The sequence below is a fragment of the Mustela nigripes genome, chromosome 3 (assembly GCF_022355385.1).
Source record: "Mustela nigripes isolate SB6536 chromosome 3, MUSNIG.SB6536, whole genome shotgun sequence".
In the NCBI taxonomy this organism is placed as follows: Eukaryota; Metazoa; Chordata; class Mammalia; order Carnivora; family Mustelidae; genus Mustela; species Mustela nigripes.
In genome coordinates, this window is record NC_081559.1 from 119302005 (window position 1) to 119320015 (window position 18011).

The 18011-nt window shown below is 35.6% G+C and overlaps 1 protein-coding gene across 2 annotated transcripts in view; it reads right to left on the minus strand.

The window, feature by feature from the left end:
• Positions 1-530: 530 nt before the first annotated feature.
• The window catches only part of PCMTD1 (protein-L-isoaspartate (D-aspartate) O-methyltransferase domain containing 1), a 65554-nt gene continuing 48073 nt past the window's right edge, over positions 531-18011 (minus strand). For both annotated transcript variants that reach the window (XM_059394572.1, XM_059394571.1), the window contains 3 exons: positions 13516-13687; positions 11339-11462; positions 531-3738 (listed from right to left, as the gene is read on the minus strand). In XM_059394572.1, coding sequence (XP_059250555.1) covers positions 3371-3738; positions 11339-11462; positions 13516-13569 — 546 coding nt within the window. In that variant the 5' untranslated portion in view covers positions 13570-13687 and the 3' untranslated portion in view covers positions 531-3370. The remainder of the gene's footprint in view (positions 3739-11338; positions 11463-13515; positions 13688-18011) is intronic.

Below are 18011 nucleotides of genomic sequence, written 5' to 3' on the forward strand. Positions count from 1 at the left end.
AACTATTTACAACACAGAGCAATCTCAGAAAAGGCAATATAAAGTGACAAAATAACCTGCAGAATACACAGAGTATGATTCCATTAATATAAAGTTAAGTATGTATGAAGCCAAGTGATATATTCTTGAGAGATACAAACATATGTGCTAAAGCTACAGCAAAAGGCAAGGTTATGATAAACACAAAAGGAAGACCCCAGAGAAGAATTAAGAGGAGATTAGGAAGGGGAACACAAGTCATGGTAATGCCAGTAGTCAAAGCTAGCTGTAGGTACACACATGTACTTACAGGTACACTGAATTACTTATTCTTTGGGTTTTGCATATATCTTCTCAATATTCTTCATATCTACTGAATATAAAAATAAATTTTTAAAAAATCTATACTGTCTTCAGAAGTGTCAACAGTCAAAAGGAAATGAGATGTCTGAATACAGACAACTACATACAATACTTCAAGCATATAGTCATAGATGCATTGGGATTTTCTAAATTAAAAAGAAAAAAAGCCAGGCCACTGGAGAACAAAGTTTAATTAATATGCAACTGTTTATTTAAAATAGTTTTCCAAGACCTTCCCATGATTTCAGGCTTTGCACTTCATTTGTATCCTCTCAAACAGCTAGAAATCAACATTTAACATTTTTTGTATTTTAACCATTATGTATGCTATTTTAATGACATTTTTTTCTTTACTAAAACTAGAACCTAATGTGTCAACCAATATGAGGTATAGATTTAAATAATCTTCTTGGTAGTAGTGGTGCTGCTAAAGCTTTCTTGGATTTATCAGATGCTGGAAACTACTTCAAGCCATTTCCATCTAGCTGTCTGTCTTAGGCAAATCATGCTATCTCCCTAAGCCTACTTTCTTTCCGTAAAATTAAAAAAAAAAAAAAAAAAAAAACCTAGATTAGATTATTTCTATCATTTTATCTGGCTGCTAAAATCCCATGAATATATTCTTCATCAATTTCAATTTTATCTAACCTTTATTTGCTACTTCTTTGCCTAAAAAAGCATAATTAACCATATTCAAATAACTGTAAATTCATTAAAAAATAAACACAAACCCAAAATATTCTTAATCATTCTAATATATTCCCACTAATAGATAAAAGGGCTTTTCACTTGAATTTTCATTTTTTATTTCTATTTCATTTAAATTCAAAAATAAAGTCACAATTGTAAAATGAATGCATTTAAAAACACAAAAGATACATTTCAATGACAAAAAAACATATAATGATCATGAAAATCTACTGTACACTTTGCTAAGGTCAACAGAGTAAGGGACCATATGAATAAGTCAATCTTCAAAATATATCCTTAACAAAAACTCTCTTTTGAATAGTAAAATCATCACTTAAGAATTATTTATGTTTACATAACTGGATACTAGCTCCAAAACCAACAAAGTGTGCAGAGGGTGGCCAGGGGAAGGGAGCTAGATAAAAATATGTGGGCATTGGGAACTTGGTATTAAACCTCTAAAACACTTAATTTAAAATAAAATGAACATTCCTAACAGATGACAATCATGTAAAACTGTTGTTGTTTTTTTTTTTCCTTGACAGAAATGAGATGGGACATTTCTTAACAGTAACAGCTTAGTAATGATCTAAAAAAAAATTGTGGAGATACACGCAACTCCAAACCCTAACCCCTAACCCCAGGCACTGGTATAAAACAAATACCTTCCATGAAATTATCCTTTCTGTTACTAAAATATCCTTATTTACTTAGGAGAATTCATAACTTAGAATATTTCAAACACTTGTTTTAAAAATGTAGAATTACCCGAGATGTTTGAAACCATCTGTATATTACTAATAGTTAATCTTTCAAGAGATAACAATCCTTTATTATATACATCAATTGGGTTTCCTTAAACATATTTGATCAACTACTACAATACTGATGCTGTTGGTAGTGTTACTCTCAAATTTTTCCTTTTCAAAAATACATAATCTATGTGACACTAAGTAGTAAATATGTTACACTGTATACTTTCTTAACAAGGAATGACTGTTTTCAGGTCCTAGTAGGAAGAAAAGAAACCAACAATGGCATTTACTACCTGTTTTATCCCCAATAAAGCTATAACTAATAGTCAAATGATGGATAGTTTAAGTATGTAATATGAAGAAAAAAGTGAAAATCATTATAATTTTACCAAAAAAAAAAAAAAAAGAAAAAAACCCAGAAAAAACACAAACACCATGATAACTTAAATGAGCACAACATAGGTCCCAAAGATTATACTATGATTCTGAACACAATTTTCAAAGCAAAAAGGCATCTACATACAATTCCTGTGAATATCTCATACACTACACAAAGATGAATTTCAAAGCATATGTAGGCTAGATCAGTTCCAACTTGTCAAAGACAATTATTTAAATGGTTCTTTTGGCTAAAGTGCACCTGCTGACCAAATCTGCTCTGGTCCTGCCTCTGAGTACAACTCAGAAAGAGGCTGTTACCCATGTTTACTCCCTACCTGTCTGTGCTGTCAACAGTCATTCAGAACAATGGATATTCTTTTTTAAAACAAATACTTTATACACTGAATAAGAGGAAAACCAATCCTAAATGTACTATCTTCTGAAACTCCAGCAAATAAGATAACCCCATTATTTTTAAATACTGAAAATGTAAAGGGACCACACACAAATTAAGAACTGTATTAGGTATATACTTTTTATTTAATACTCACTTGATGTGCTCTTAAAATCTCTATGAGAGAAGCAGATCATTTCCCGTGTCTTTTGGCAATAGATTCAAAAGCAAAAGTAGCAGTGCTGTTGAATTCCATGAAACTTTTTTTTTAAAGCTAAATTATTCAATATTTGTATTGTTATTGCACTCATATATTGCCCGGAATACTATAGCAACTCAGCAATAGTGACTGCAACAAAGTAAGGTAAGTGGTTCTACACAGCATTTGATTTTCTAATTAGGTAAGAAAGTTTTCATACAGGAAATGCAAACAACTACAATTCAAAAATCAGTATATGCTTAACAATTATTTAGCCTTATACAAAATTAAATGTAAGCCTAACCACTAGAAATCTGTAAAGAATGAGAAAAGGATTTACAGTACACAAATCTTGAGTATTGTTGCATTCCATTCTTAAAGTCACTCTGAGTTAAAACAGCATTTTCCAAGATTTAAAGAAAAATATATTTTATAAAAGGGATTCTCTTTAATTACTGAATACATCATTTTTTTAAATTACTAAGACAGAAACAAGTTATACTTTTTCCACTATAGTATGCTCTGATGAAAGAATTTTAACTCCTAACAAATGCTACATTTTCAAGACTAAAGGAATAATCAGTAGGTATTCTTTCTTCTTGATCTAAGTTATTTTTCTCTAAAATATGTCAAGTAAGCCTTTAAAGATTCAGGTAGGGGTAGTTTCATGATTTTTTCTCTCAGTAAATTCTGAGGCGGCTCCTCGGGCTTCAGGGCTTCACCATGATCTTTCTCTTCCTCTTCTTTATTATCTTCTTCCATTTTTTCATCCTCTTCACTGTCTAGAGGCTGAGGAATAAGCTGGTTACCCACAAATACGTAGGTATTAATTCTCTGTTTAACCCTCTTTCTTTTCCTTTTTGGTGGAGCCCTCTGAGGAATCCCCTTGGCCTGCATCTCATCATTTATGAAATTTCGAAGTGTACGTCGAATATAAATACGAGCCAAGTCCTGGAGATTCCTGACAGCACAGGGGGCTAAAAAAAAAGACAAAAAAAAATAAAAAATAAAAAAAAATAAAACACACACACACACAAAACATAAAAAAGTAAAACATAATATATTGTTCATTCCCTCACAGAACAAAACAAGTATTTCTTAGCTACTCTGACTTCCATCTAACAAAGACTTCAAGATGCCTATTATTTGCCAAGCCACCATTCTAAATTCTATGGCTACTGGGGTGCCTGGGTGGCTTAGTGGGTTAAAGCCTCTGCCTTCAGCTCAGGTCATGATCCCAGGGTTCTGGGATCGAGCCCCGCATCGAGCTCTCTGCTCAGCAGGGAGCCTGCTTCCTCCTCTCTCTCTGCTTGCCTCTCTGCCTACTTGTGATCTCTGTCTGTCAAATAAATAAAAATAAAAATAACAAATCTTTAAATTCTGTGGATACTGGAAAGGTTTCTGTGCACAGATAATGTATGTCCCCATATATATGCATAAAAATTCTTTGAGAGAATAAGTTAAGAACTTAGAAATAGGCTACATGAGAATGAAGTACTTAGGGAACAAGAATAAAAGAGACATCTTATACTATACCTTTCTTATACTTTTTGATGTTGAAAAATCATAAAAGAACAATTGATTCCAAAAACTCAAATAAAGGCAATATTTGAACAGCTCCTTCAGTCTGAGCTTTAAAGCTATTACTCACACACACACACACACAGACACAGAATTTTTCTCTGTAATTTGGTAAGTAGAACTGGTTCATAGGTGAAAGGCCACCAGAAATCATGCTGTCAATAATTTAATAACCCCAAAACACATCACAGATTTCCTTAAGTTACTGATGTTTACTTTTATCAAACACATCACAGTTGGAACCTATCCTGTCTTTTCACTCCCATTTCCCACAGACCTATAAATGCATAAGCCCTAGAACACATACTCTTCTTTGTAACCTGTTCTAATACTTTATATATACAGAAATTAACTCTAGTCCCACAAAGTTTCCAGCCCTGTAGAAATAAAACTATCATCAAGTATCCTCAAATGCTTAAACAAAATAGGACATAACCCTCTTCCAGTTGAACAGCATTAAAAAATCTTCACCTTTGGAGCGCCTGGGTGGCTCAATGGTTTAAGCCTCTGTGTTCAGCTCAGGTCATGATCTCAGGATCCTGGGATCGAGCCCCACATCAGGTTCTCTGCTCAGTGGGGAGCCTGCTTCCCCCCTCTCTCTCTGCCTGCCTCTCTGCCTACTTGTGATCTCTATCAAATAAATAAATAAAAATCTTTAAAAAAAAATCTTCACCATTTAGCTTTATTTCTTCACTTTTGGTACTCTTTTCTGGATACTTCCCTTGCACACTTTTTTGTTTTGCCTATGAAATCCTGCCTTCCTTAGGAACTCTCTGGTGGTGGTATCTCTATACCACAAGACTATAAAAGCTCCAGGAGTAAGGGGCCACACAGCATTTCCTCTCTGTCCTCCCCACAGGGCCCTGTACACTCTAGGCTTGCACAGTACATCATCCTGTCCAAGGCTCAGAGTCCTTCCTGTATTCTGAACACCAGACCCTACCACAAATTAGATATACCCTACAGGAGATAAATTTGTGTTGTTTTTGTTTGTTTGTTTGGTTTGGTTTGGTTTGGTTTTTTTAAACTCCAGCATGGGAGACTTTTCAGACTGATTCAAAGATACCTCAGCACCTACCTAAGTGGCCTACTATAAAACCTTTTCTTCAAACTGTCTTTTTTCAACTCCCTACTGAAACCTGAAATAGGAAAGAATTCCAAAGAGCCAGACTGGGCATGTTTAGTTAGAAACTGTTTGTTCCTGGGCCTGCTCTCAACTGTATGAGATGGAAACTGAAACACCACACAAAAATTTGAGTTCAAGTCCTGCTTCTGCCATAATGGAGTGTTGTGAACATCGGTAAGTAAAAACATGTGAGAGCTCCTCCCTTATATGTTAAAATGTGTAAAATAACCACCTGCTCTGCCTACCTCCCAAAACTATTTAAGCTGTTTTAACATTCACTCAACACCTCTGTGTTAAACTCTATGACACCTACTATTAAATAACTCACATATAGTGGATACTTCAGACTAAGTCCTTGCTTTTATGGAGATTATGTATTTAGGGGAGGAGGTAGATAAAAAAATAATTATGAAAAAGAGGACAGGAGGAAAAAAACACCAATGACACAGAAAGTAACATGGTGGTAGAGCTACTTCTGACTGGAGTCCAAACATCTCCCTGAGGAAGTCATGCCTGGGCTAAGCTCTAAATGACAAGAGGAAAGAGCCACGTAAATACCTTGGGGCAGAGGGGATAGCAAAGCCCTAAGGGGTAAATGAGCTTAGCATGTTCAAGGAGCTGAAAGAAGGCTAGTGTAGATGAAGTTCAGAGCAAGAAGAAAATGGTAAGAAGTATGATCATGGGTGACCTTGCAGGCATTGGTAAAAAATGTGCCTTGTATTGGCCATGCAGCTACTCAAGGGTTTTTAAAAAACAGAGTTGAAATGCAATAAAAATGGCACTCAGGCTCCTCTGTAGAGTATGGATCATAAAGAGAGGGAGTAGACCAGCTGGAACACTCCGGTCATCCACCTGAGATCTGACCACGCTCTGATGTAGATGGGAGTAAGGGAGGGTGGCTGCAAACATGTAGAGAACTGGACAAATTTGCAACACATTTTGAAGACAGGATGTATGGGGATTGGATGTAGGAGAATTTCTGGCCCAAGAAACTAGTTGGTGCTAACAGCCAATTACTGACATGACAGAGAGGAAGAGTGGCTTGGGAGAAGAAAAGCACAATTGTTCTGTGCAAAATCTGAAATGTCTATCACGTTTCCTGAATGGAGATTTCAGGAAGAAAAACAACAGTGACACACTAATCACCATTTCATCATGTTACAGGCAATAACACATTTCACATGAAGTGAGGAAAAGGAAGCAGACAGAGGTGAAAAACTTGATCCTGGTCACAGAGGCTGTAATAAGTGACGTGAGTTGGGACCTGCACATGGGCATTTAACTTCACAGTCTAGGCTCCTGCCCAAACACAAGCAGCTGAATCATGCCTCCGAGACTCAGGAGCGAAGTCAGGGCTGGGGGCAGAAATCTGGGAGCCGTCAGCCTCTCCTTGAGCACCTAAGAGGGAGTGTAGACAGAGAATAAAGGCCTATGCCTGAGGAAAGCTCTGAAAAAGCAGGGCAAGCTAGTAGAAAATAAATCCATAAAAGAGTTTTGGGAGGGGCGCCTGGGTGGCACAGTGGGTTAAAGCCTCTGCCTTCGGCTCAGGTCATGATCCCAGGGTCCTGGGATGGAGTCCCACGTCTGGCTCTCTGCTCAGTGGGGAGCCTGCTTCCTCCTCTCTCTCTCTCTCTCTCTGCCTGCCTCTCGGCCTACTTGTGATGGCTCTCTGTCAAATAAATAAATAAAATCTTTAAAAAAAAAATGTTTAGGAATTATTAAAGAACTAAGAAATAGAGCTGTAATTCGTCTTTATTCTTGAACCTCTTAAATTTTTTGTCCTCTCTTTTCACACCTTAATTATGTTCCTCCTCTGCCAACACTACCATTCCAAGGACACTGTTAGAATGATGAATCTTACAATCTTTCAATCCTAAACTGCCAGAATACCTGAACTTCATAAAGAACAAACCAGATCCACAATGGAAAAGATTCAGACTTTTCTTAAGTCCTAAAATAGTTTCCACATGAGCTGCATTTAAGTTTTTCTGAATGATACAAAAACTTCTCGATAATTCTCAGCCCTAGATATTCAAAAGTCTCCCATTATTTTCTATTCTTTAACACTCCCTTGTTTCTAATGCTTCCAGTCATGAGATAAGGATTTAATGGACTAGATCGCAAATCCTAACTGCTATTAAAATTTTATTTTGAATTAAAGCTTTCACTTCAAAATTATAATTAAGTTTATCTCTAACACACACACACACACACAAACACACACACATAAGCTCTATTTGTTTCCCAAAAGTTTCTCTGAACAGAAAGGAACCCAGCAGTCAGCACTTTCACTTTTGTTTATTAACAGAGATTAAAAAGGCATTATATTGAGGTCAAACTCACAAAAGTGATAAATTGAGGCCATTTTTAGCCTACAAAAACAGAAACTATTCCATATAATTCAAGGTAGTTTAGTGCCACAATTTCTGAAGTTTCCTTTATCCCTTGTGATTTTGTAACAAGAAATGCACATTTGGCTTCCCAATTCCTGACACAGAACTCTAAAAACACTTGGAATTTGTAAGTGATAACCAATCACACCTGAGTTTACGTTAATGAGAGGACTTGTGGTAAGCTGGGCTCACCAAGGTGACTGAGGATGCTGAGCTGGTTGCCCGGGGAACCAACCATGCACTTGGAGGACTAGGACTTTCACTAGCACCCTCTGGAAGGGGAATAGGGGATGTAGGTTGACTTAATCATAAATGGTCAATGATTTAATCAATCAAACCTCCATAAATAGCATTAACTGAAAGGGTTCAGAGAACTTCTGGGATTCCTCCATGAGTCAATTCCACCTGGTTGTTTCTGTGTCAGATCTTCTGATAATAAACCTGGTATCTAGTAAGTAAACTGTTTTCCTGGGTTATGTAAGCCACTCCAACAAATTATCAAACTCTAGAAAGGGGTCATGGGAGTTTGATTTATAGCCAGGAGATCAGAAATATAGATGAAAACCTGTATTTGTGATTGGTGTCTCCAGCTAGAGGAGGAGGGGGGAAGCTTTGTGGGATAGGACCCTTTAAGCTTTAGGGTCTATGCTAACATTGGTTAGTGTCAGAACGGAGTTAGATCACAGGACACCTACTTGGTATCTGCACAGGACTGGAGAATGGCTTGATGTAGAACACCCACACATGTGGAATACAGAAAGAAATATTGGATGGGTGGTGTATAAAGGAAACAATTTTTCTTTAGCTGATAGTTTTTTTCCTTTTCCTTTTCCTTTCATCCCGTTCTAAAGGGCCTGCCCTAAACTTAGAGCAGTGTGTATACCATAGAAGTGGAGAAAAATAAGCTTGAGGAAAGTGTAATTACATTTAGTAACTGTTTATTATGGGTAATTTCATAGCTACAAAATACATTTGGCAAAGACTTGCATGTGTATGTTTTTAGTTGTGTGTGTGGTTTTTTTTGGGGGGGTGAGTAACATTCTTATTTTAACCCCCTATAATTAATGAAATAATGTTCTCTAAACAGAAAGCAATTTTAACAGAAGAGAAAACTTGTTCTTATTCTCCAAACACCCTATTAAACTTTCACAAATAATATTTTCAGAACATTTTTCATTCTGTGATTATTTGTAGTGAAGCTTTTTTTTTTTTTAAACAACATCACAATTCCTGACTCATTTTTATAAATTGCCATTGCAAACTGGTAATTTTTTTTTTCTTTTTATTATAGAAACCTCCAAGTATAGCCAAGAGAGTTAACAGTATAAGGAATCTCGTGTACTGGACACTCAGCTTCAACAACGACCCCTTCCAGCTACTCTTCCTTCATCAGCAGTGCCATTTCTATTTCCAATCCCACCATATTACTCTGATGAAAACTGAGACAGATCATTTCACCTGTAAATACTTTAGAGGCATAATTAATTTTTTTTAATTCAGGCTTGTCTTCCATTTTATCCTTTTGAACCAAATTTATCCCTACTTTACATTCATGGTCATGTTGCTCAACCCAACCAAGGACACTCTTTTTAACTATTCAGATCTGTTTGTACTGACATCCTTAAACTGAGAGAGAATGAAAATTGCCCGTTTATAACCAATCATCATCCATGTCATTCATAACTCTGTCACTGTAAAACCACACTTACAACCACACTCTTCTAAAGGACACTAAAGGGGCATCTGGGTGGCTCAGTGGGTTAAGCCCCTGCCTTCGGCTCAGGTCATGATCTCAGGGTCCTAGGATGGAGCCCCGCATCAAGCTCTCTGTTCATCAGGAAGCCTGCTTCCTCCTCTCTCTCTGCTTGCCTCTCTGCCTACTTGTGCAGATCTCTCTCTCTCTCTCTGTCAAATAAATAAATAAATAATCTTTTTTTAAAAAAAGGACACTAAAGTAGGAAAACTGTCAGATAAAGAGGAATGCTCAGGCTATGACAGTGCCCATTAGAAAGAAAAATACCTAAGTGGCTGATGCACAGAGATCCACAGAGATGCACAGAGATCCTTTGGTTCATCTGTATCCTTACAGGCATACACCATGCTAATGGTTACATTAGGTTAAGTTAAGTTAATGGTTAAGTTAGGCCACTGTCAAGACTAAACAGTGTCACAGAACTGTTTTCATTACTTCTCTGTATGACTTTCTAACCAGTTATGATAGGTTAAAGAAAACTGACATAAATAACCTATAATTCTAATGTTGGAAAACAGGAGGGAGAAAATAGTTTAACGTGCAGACCTAAGCCATACTCCCCCACCTACTTTGATTAGGTAATAAAACTGACATTTCAGTTCCTAGCTATCTCTCCACCAAGTCCATCTCTCCATTGGTTAAGAACCTGAACAGGGAAAAACAGGCCACAAAAATCACAAAGCTCAAAAGAGGGAAAAATGAAATGAAAATAAAATTAAATATAAAGCCAGATTACTTTGAAATAATTCATTTAAAAAAGCAAATTATAGAAAGAAGTCTACCATGGTAAAGTTCATTTTTGGTACAGAACCTTAATAACTGATTTCCAAAACCATGATAAATCACAAACCAATTAATACTACTCACCTCTTTTTTGTATTTCAGCTACAGATCACTCCCTTCTCCTTGAAATATGTTTTTTCTTGGTTTCCAACACAAACACCTCTTCTCTCTCCTCACCCTCCCCCAAGTGCTTTCATCTATTCTAATAGCTTAAAATGCCATTTTTACATTGAGATTCTTCATTTATACCTCCCTCACACAGTAGGTTTATACTTACTCAACTACCTTTCCTTCACATGCCAAAAGAGAGCTCAAACATGGCCAGAATAAAATATCTGATCTTCCCACACCTATTTCCAAACAACACCACTGCCAGTCTTGCAAACAGCACAAATGGTACCATCACTCAGCTAGCTACTCAAGGGAAAACTTTATGTACTTTTTTCCTCTACAACCATCTTCCACATAGTCCACTATTTTTCTACCTCTGTCCACACCAACACTGATTTTCCCTTTCAGTTTAAGAAAAGTCTTTTATAATATACCTTCTACACTCTAACCAATGAGCTTCAACTACCCTGAAACTTATTTCTGGTTTTGGACAACCAAGCACTTTTCAGCTCACAAAGGCTTTTTCATTTGCTGTCCTTCTGTATAGAAAATGCCAACAAATTTAATATACGTAGTAAATTCACAATTATAGTTAATAAATTCATGTTTTCTTTGACCTGCCCCTTCTCTTCATATGTCCCTGAAGGCAGCTAACAGCATCTGGTGCAAGGTAGGGGCTTTAACCCACCTCCACAAAAAAGTTAAATCTATTGAAGATATTACTGCCTATTTATTTAATTCTTCATAATTACGTAGTCCATTAAATCCCAAACATAAGAGTTGAACAATCTAAGTCACATTTCAATCGGAAAGGACCAACAGTTACTTACGGAGTCCTACAGAATCTGGTTTGCCATTATCATTCTTACTTGGTTGCACAAGTGGAGCAAATGAAACAGCAAGGATATTTTTACTTTCCCAAGTATTTTGTCCAGTTCGCATAATTTGTGTTAACTATTTAGAGGGAAAAACAGAAACAGAATAGCTTAATCCTAGAAATGTGATCACCTTACAGTCACAATTTTGTTTTAATGGAATAAATGCCCCTGTGGTTGCTATAATCATTTCTATTTGAATGCAACCAAATTACTTTCATTTCAATACTTACCATGAAGTAATACAGAAGGAATGACAAATATTTGCAACTCAAGAAAAGATTAGTCCATGTAAATAAAATATCCAAATATAGTCAAGTGACTCATCATGCTGTATTTGGGATCCAATAGCTTTTAGAGGTCTTTTTTTTTTTTTTAAAGATTTTATTTATTTATTTGTCAGAGAGAGAGGAGCGAGAGCGAGCACAGGCAGACAGAGTGGCAGGTAGAGGCAGAGGGAGAAGCAGGCTCCCCGCCAAGCAAGGAGCCCAATGTGGGACTCTATCCCAGGACACTGGGATCATGACCCGAGCTGAAGGCAGCTGCTTAACCAACTGAGCCACCCAGGTGTCCCGCTTTTAGAGGTCTTATTCCAATCCACACCTGCTAGTGGCTCCCAAAATATAGGTCTCACATAGGTTCTGTTGTTTGGTTAAAGCACTATGCTAATAAAACCATGTTTTGTTTTTTTTAAGATTTTATTTGACAGAGAGACAGAAAGAGGGTACAAGTAAGCAGAGCAGCAGGCAGAGAAAGAGACAGAAGCAGGCTCTCTGCTGAGCAAAGAGCCCAATATGGGGCTTGATCCCAGGACCCTGGAATCATGACCCGAGCTGAAGGCAGCTGCCTAACTGACTGAGCCACCCAGGCACCCCCAAACCATGTTCTGATTAGTGTACCAAAGACTCAACTTCATGGTGGTGCTCCATTATAGTAATACAATGCAGATTCTAATTTTAATCCCAAATTAGTATTTCATAAATAATGTAATTAATCACAAAAGGATTAGAAGTTTTACCTACCTGGCAAAAACCCATCCCCAGTCCTTGGAAAAAAATATTAGCTCAGTTACACGGCTTGATCAAGTTGAATTAATATCTTCAATTTCTATTATAAAAATCAGTGCATTGTATTTGACATTAGCATAATAGTATATAATTAGTATTTAATAAAATACCAATGGGAAGCCATATCTTAAGTATTTGAAAATATATCTTTAAGAGAAAACAGAAGATTGCTCATCTGGGAGTCTCAATTGTGGAAGCATTCAAGTAACATTTTTCTAAAAATGCTTTTTAATGAACGTTTTTATTATGTCTTTTTAATAACTGACAAATAATTTGCTACAGAGCACAGTGCAGGGTAATGATGAAATCTACTGAACTGCAAATAATATGCTGTGATGTTAAGGGACTCCTCCTAGGATTATAAACTCCAAAATAATCCAGCAAGGTCCCAGTTGTCTTATAAAATTTATCTTCTACTGTATAAAACACAGGGCATTTTAAACATCTCAAACTTAGGTTAATACGAATATTAAAGATTTTTTGAAATGTATTTTCATACATTAAGTAATTTCCTTTTGAAAGATCCACCCATTTTCTGAATACATCAGTATTTCATACATTTAATATACCTAGTAATTCTAAACCAGGGCAGGCAAACTGCTGAAAAATATTTTTAAATAAGTCTATCTAGTATTAAATGAAGATTTAAAAACTTATCTGTTTCTTTAATGGATTTAAGCAGTACAAACCAAATCCAAAATAGATTTTCTTTTTATATGTTTAAAGAACTAAAGAATGTTGGAAACTGAGCAGTTAGTAGAGACCATCACATTTAATTAAAAAGCCCCAGGTAAAGAAACTGTAGTTAGGAAGCAACTCGGCAACCACCACACAGGTAGTGGCTAAGCTCTGGTGAAAAGACCAATCTCTTCAAATCCTAGTATAAAGGATTTCTTCTGTATTTTCTTTGGTTCCATAATTAAGAATCCATTTCAAGGTTTTTGTATTTTTTTTTTACTATATATAGATCTATAAAGTGTACTTGTCTAAAATTACAACCAATTTTCACTGATTTTATTTCCCATACTAAACTACTGTGTTTAAGCAAAGGACAGAAGAAGTTACCTGATCTTCTATAGGCATGACTAAAATGCCTCCAACTTTCAGTAATATTTTCATGTAGTTTTCATGGTCTTTCTGGACACCAGCTCCACAGTAAATTCGATCATACTGATGACTGTCAGATGCTATCTGGAGGCAATTACCAACCACAAATGCAGGTTCACAGAACTCAAATCTGCATGAAAAAACAAATCTATTTTAATTCATTTAAACAAAGATCAGATCTAAAAAATTTTAACATAATTCAGTTCTTTGAAATAGTGAAGTTACCAAAATTAATTTTAGGATAAAATATCATTATGAAATTTTATTTAAATATCATAATTCAGTTCTTTGAAATAGTGAAGTTACCAAAATTAATTTTAGGATAAAATATCATTACGAAATTTTATTTAAATATCATATTTATGAAGTTTAACTAGTCAAATATATTGTTTTATCATCAATGATATAGTGCATGTTTTCAAAGCATTGATCTATTTTTTTGCCACAGTGAACCCTCACTTAGGGCTTAAAAAAATGAACATAATCAGGGGCGCCTGGATGGCTCAGTTGGTTAAGCCTCTGCCTTCGGCTCAGGTCATTATGCCAGGGTCCTGGGATTGAGCCTCGCATCGGGCTCCCTGCTCAGCAGGGAGACTGCTTCTCCCTCTCCCGTTCCCTCTGCTTGTGCTCTCTCTCTCTCTCTCTCTCTGTCAAATAAATAAATAAAATCTTTTTAAAAAATGAACATAATGAAAAGCCCCTCAGGATACCACTCTTGTGATGTGCCACAAATGATATATACTAAGGATGAGAATCACAAGGGTCAAGCAAACAAGAAAAGGTTCACCTTTCACTGCTCTTTCCAAAAAAAGCTGACGGGTCAGTGGCAATGGGAAGAGCTCATGCAGTATTTATCTCTGATTATTTTTGCTATGGCTAACAGTGGAAAGCTTTGTTAGGAAAAGACACCAATGCCCTGACCACACACCTTAGCAACCACTAAGATTAGGGAGATTTTCCTAATAGATTTTAGTAGGGCTATGTTACAGTATTGTTACAGATGTTACTGCTGCTTTGGCCCCTGTGATCTCCCAATGCAACAGAAGGAGATACAGTTTCAAAGCAAAGGCATCTTATCCAGGCCACTTGTTTTGGTTACAGTGTTGGTTCATGGTATGTAGTTATGCTTTTACAAACTACCCTATTTAGACTTCTACTTTAGTCCTTAAATTTTAACAATTCGGAAAACAGTTTCTAACATATAACAAATTTAATTAAAACCCCAATGCACTAATAAAACATGTCATCTTTTAAAAAAAACTAATTCATGGAATATCCTTTTACTTTTAAGTTGATTAAAGTTAATATGACCACACAGCAAAATCAGGCTATTATTTGAGAATGAAATGATTTACGTTACAAGTTTCAGCATGTAGTGAAAAATGACACTGACTGAATCATAACCATTTCTACTTTGTAAAACATATCCTATTCCTTTGGTAATTAATAGATTTATTACACAAGTTTCCATTAAAATTCACTAAAACACAGAGACATTATCTTCATTAATATTTAAAGAGGAATTTACCAGAATTATGCCTTGTCTTCAGTATCCTGTCTTCTTAGTGGAGGGGCCAAGGGTAGTGGGGGAAGGGGTGTGAGGTTGGGGTGGCATGAGTCATCAGTGTTTACTCTCTTTTCCACACCCCCCACACTAAGGTAGTCCATGTCCAATTATTTCTTTCACTGTAACTATCCCCTTTCTGCTCACACTTTTTAGGACTCTTCCATCATTTTGCTCCCTATTGCACAGTATAGGGTGAAATTCCCATACAGTACCACATGGGACTCTTTATGACCTTAACATCAAATTGTTGTGCCAGATTCATTTCCTGGCCCTGCCTTCCCCACACTGTCCCCAGCCAATACTATGCTGTAGCCAGACTGAATACAGTTGGCCTTTGAACAAGGCAGACATTAGGGGTGCTAACCTCCTTCCTCAAACATCTGAGTATAACTTAAGACTCCCAAAAAACATAACTACTAATAACCTGTTGAGAAGCCTTACTGGTAACATAAACAGTTGACTAACACATACTTTGTTTGTTACATGTATTGTATGCTATATTCTTACAATAAAGCTAAAGAAAATATTAATAGAAGAAAACATATTTATCATAATATACCATAACAAAATCTGCATTTAAGCCATTCTACACAGTTTAAACCCATGTTGTTAAAGGGTCAATTGTGTGTGCTCCCACTTGTTTAGTGGAACTATTCCAAAATGTTTTGAAACCCTGTATCTGTGTATATGCTGTTCCTTTGACTGAAATACCCTTCCTTCTCCTCTTCCCTTGATAAATGCCTACTATCCCTTCAAGATACAGTTCAAATATTAGTTTTAGAAATGAATCTTACCCAACTCTACTTAATAGTACCTCATTCTATTTGCATAGTACATAGGAAGTGTAAACCTAACTTACGTTGGGGACCATGCTTAAATTCCTTTTAAACTCAAGACTATGGTACAACTTATGATTGTCTAAAATATGGCCAAAATACAATTTCTTGACTTTTAACTAACAGGATAACGTGAATCATGTGGTTTAATCATTTCCACCAAACTCACAATAAGAATTCTTTAAAATGAGAAAGTTAGACTATTTTCAATGAAGTCTATCTAAAAATATTCATTCTTTTAAAAATTCATCTTAATTAATTTAATTTTATAATAATTTAAGTTAGTCTTATTTTCAGGATGAATATGAGCAGGGAATTTATATTTTAATCTTTAGATAAGCTATCTAGCTGATCTCCGGCTAACTGAAGTAGTCTCGGCCTGCTACTTCTCCGCCATCTTGACTCCTCGGGAATTTATATTTTAAAAATTAAATTATTAAAACCTCTTTATTAAGTCTGTTAAATAAACTCAAAAATACATTTATGGTTTTAATAGCTTTCTACCTACTAAAAATAAAAGAGAGCTTAGAGAACTATTACCTAGGACAATATCACTGCAAGTAAACAACTTATAATTAAAACCACTTCTCAGATAAGTGATATTTTTTATGTCTTCATCCCAAAAAATTAATTAGAAAGAATTCAGTGCCTGATTTTGAAACCAAATGTGTGATTCTGGTCAAATTTCCTTATACTATTAATAAGTACAATTTGCTAAGTGAAATATTATTTACTGAGCATCCGTTTTGTGTAAAGATTGAAAAGACAATGAGAAACAATCATGCCTACATCTAGTTGAAGAGATGAACATCGAAGAATCACAGTAATAAAGATTTACAACTATGATAAATGCTTTATCTAAAGGAAAGGAATAGGATTCCATAAAACTGAGGACGAAAGGAAATGGACAGATCTATGGAACCAGAGAAAGTTTCCCTGAGAAATGTCAAGATCTGAAAGATGAGACAGGTCAATCTAGAGGTACATGGTAGCCAAGATGGTAATCACTAGCCACATGTGGATACTGAGCCTTTAAAATGCAGCCAGTCCAAATCGAAATGTACTTTAAGGATAAAATTCACATGGGACTTCAAAGATTTAGTCCAAAATAAATATAAAATAACTCAATACTTCTTTTATATTTATGTGTATAGGGGTGGGTGAGTGTGTGAGAATGTGTGTGTTTGTGCATATTTCAACAGCCACATAAACTGAAGATACTAAACAAATACCCTTCTACTTATCTATCACTTGTAACTAAGAGCTTCAAATACTTTCTCCTTAAGACAATCTACCCTTTGAAACATTCTCCTGGTTTTCCTGTTACTTCTGTGAGTATTTCTTCTGTAATTTTAAAATGTATCTCCATTACCTATTACAGTCCTCAAAGTGTATTTACTGAGTGAACCATATAAAAAACATATGTTTTGTCAACTTTTCCACCTGCCAACTTTGAACATGAACACCCCCCCCCCCGCCCCCCAAAAAAAGCTCAGGGCTAGAAGAGAAACTTGCCCAGAAAGTTACAGGAAAAATATATGCCTATGGCACTTTCTATATCAATATGATGGTTCTTGTTTTACTAAATTAATCGCTATAGAAAGCCATAACCTTATGCTACAGAATACAGTTTTTCTCAAAATAATTAAAAAAGCAAAACTCAAATAATTAAAAAAAACACAAAAACCTTTGTCTTTAATGAATAAATCAACTGTTCTATAACTGAAAGGCACTTTTGGGGGGCCTTTCTGAAGATCTTAAATAAGCCACCATAATTTTAGGAAACAAATTAATGCTTTCTTCCCCTGTAATACAGATTAAAACAAGTACATTTGCTTCCACTTAGGGAGTAATACAAAGGATCATTATACTGAAAATCAGATCTCTAAATCTATCAAATTCTACTAATCCAAATGGAACATATATTTCTAACAAATACATATGGGATCTTTACACTTTCATTTACCATAGTCAAATTAATTTCCTTTAACAGAATACTCAAACCTGAAAGGTTAATCAAACTTGAGATGTTCCAAAGTATTGGACTATTT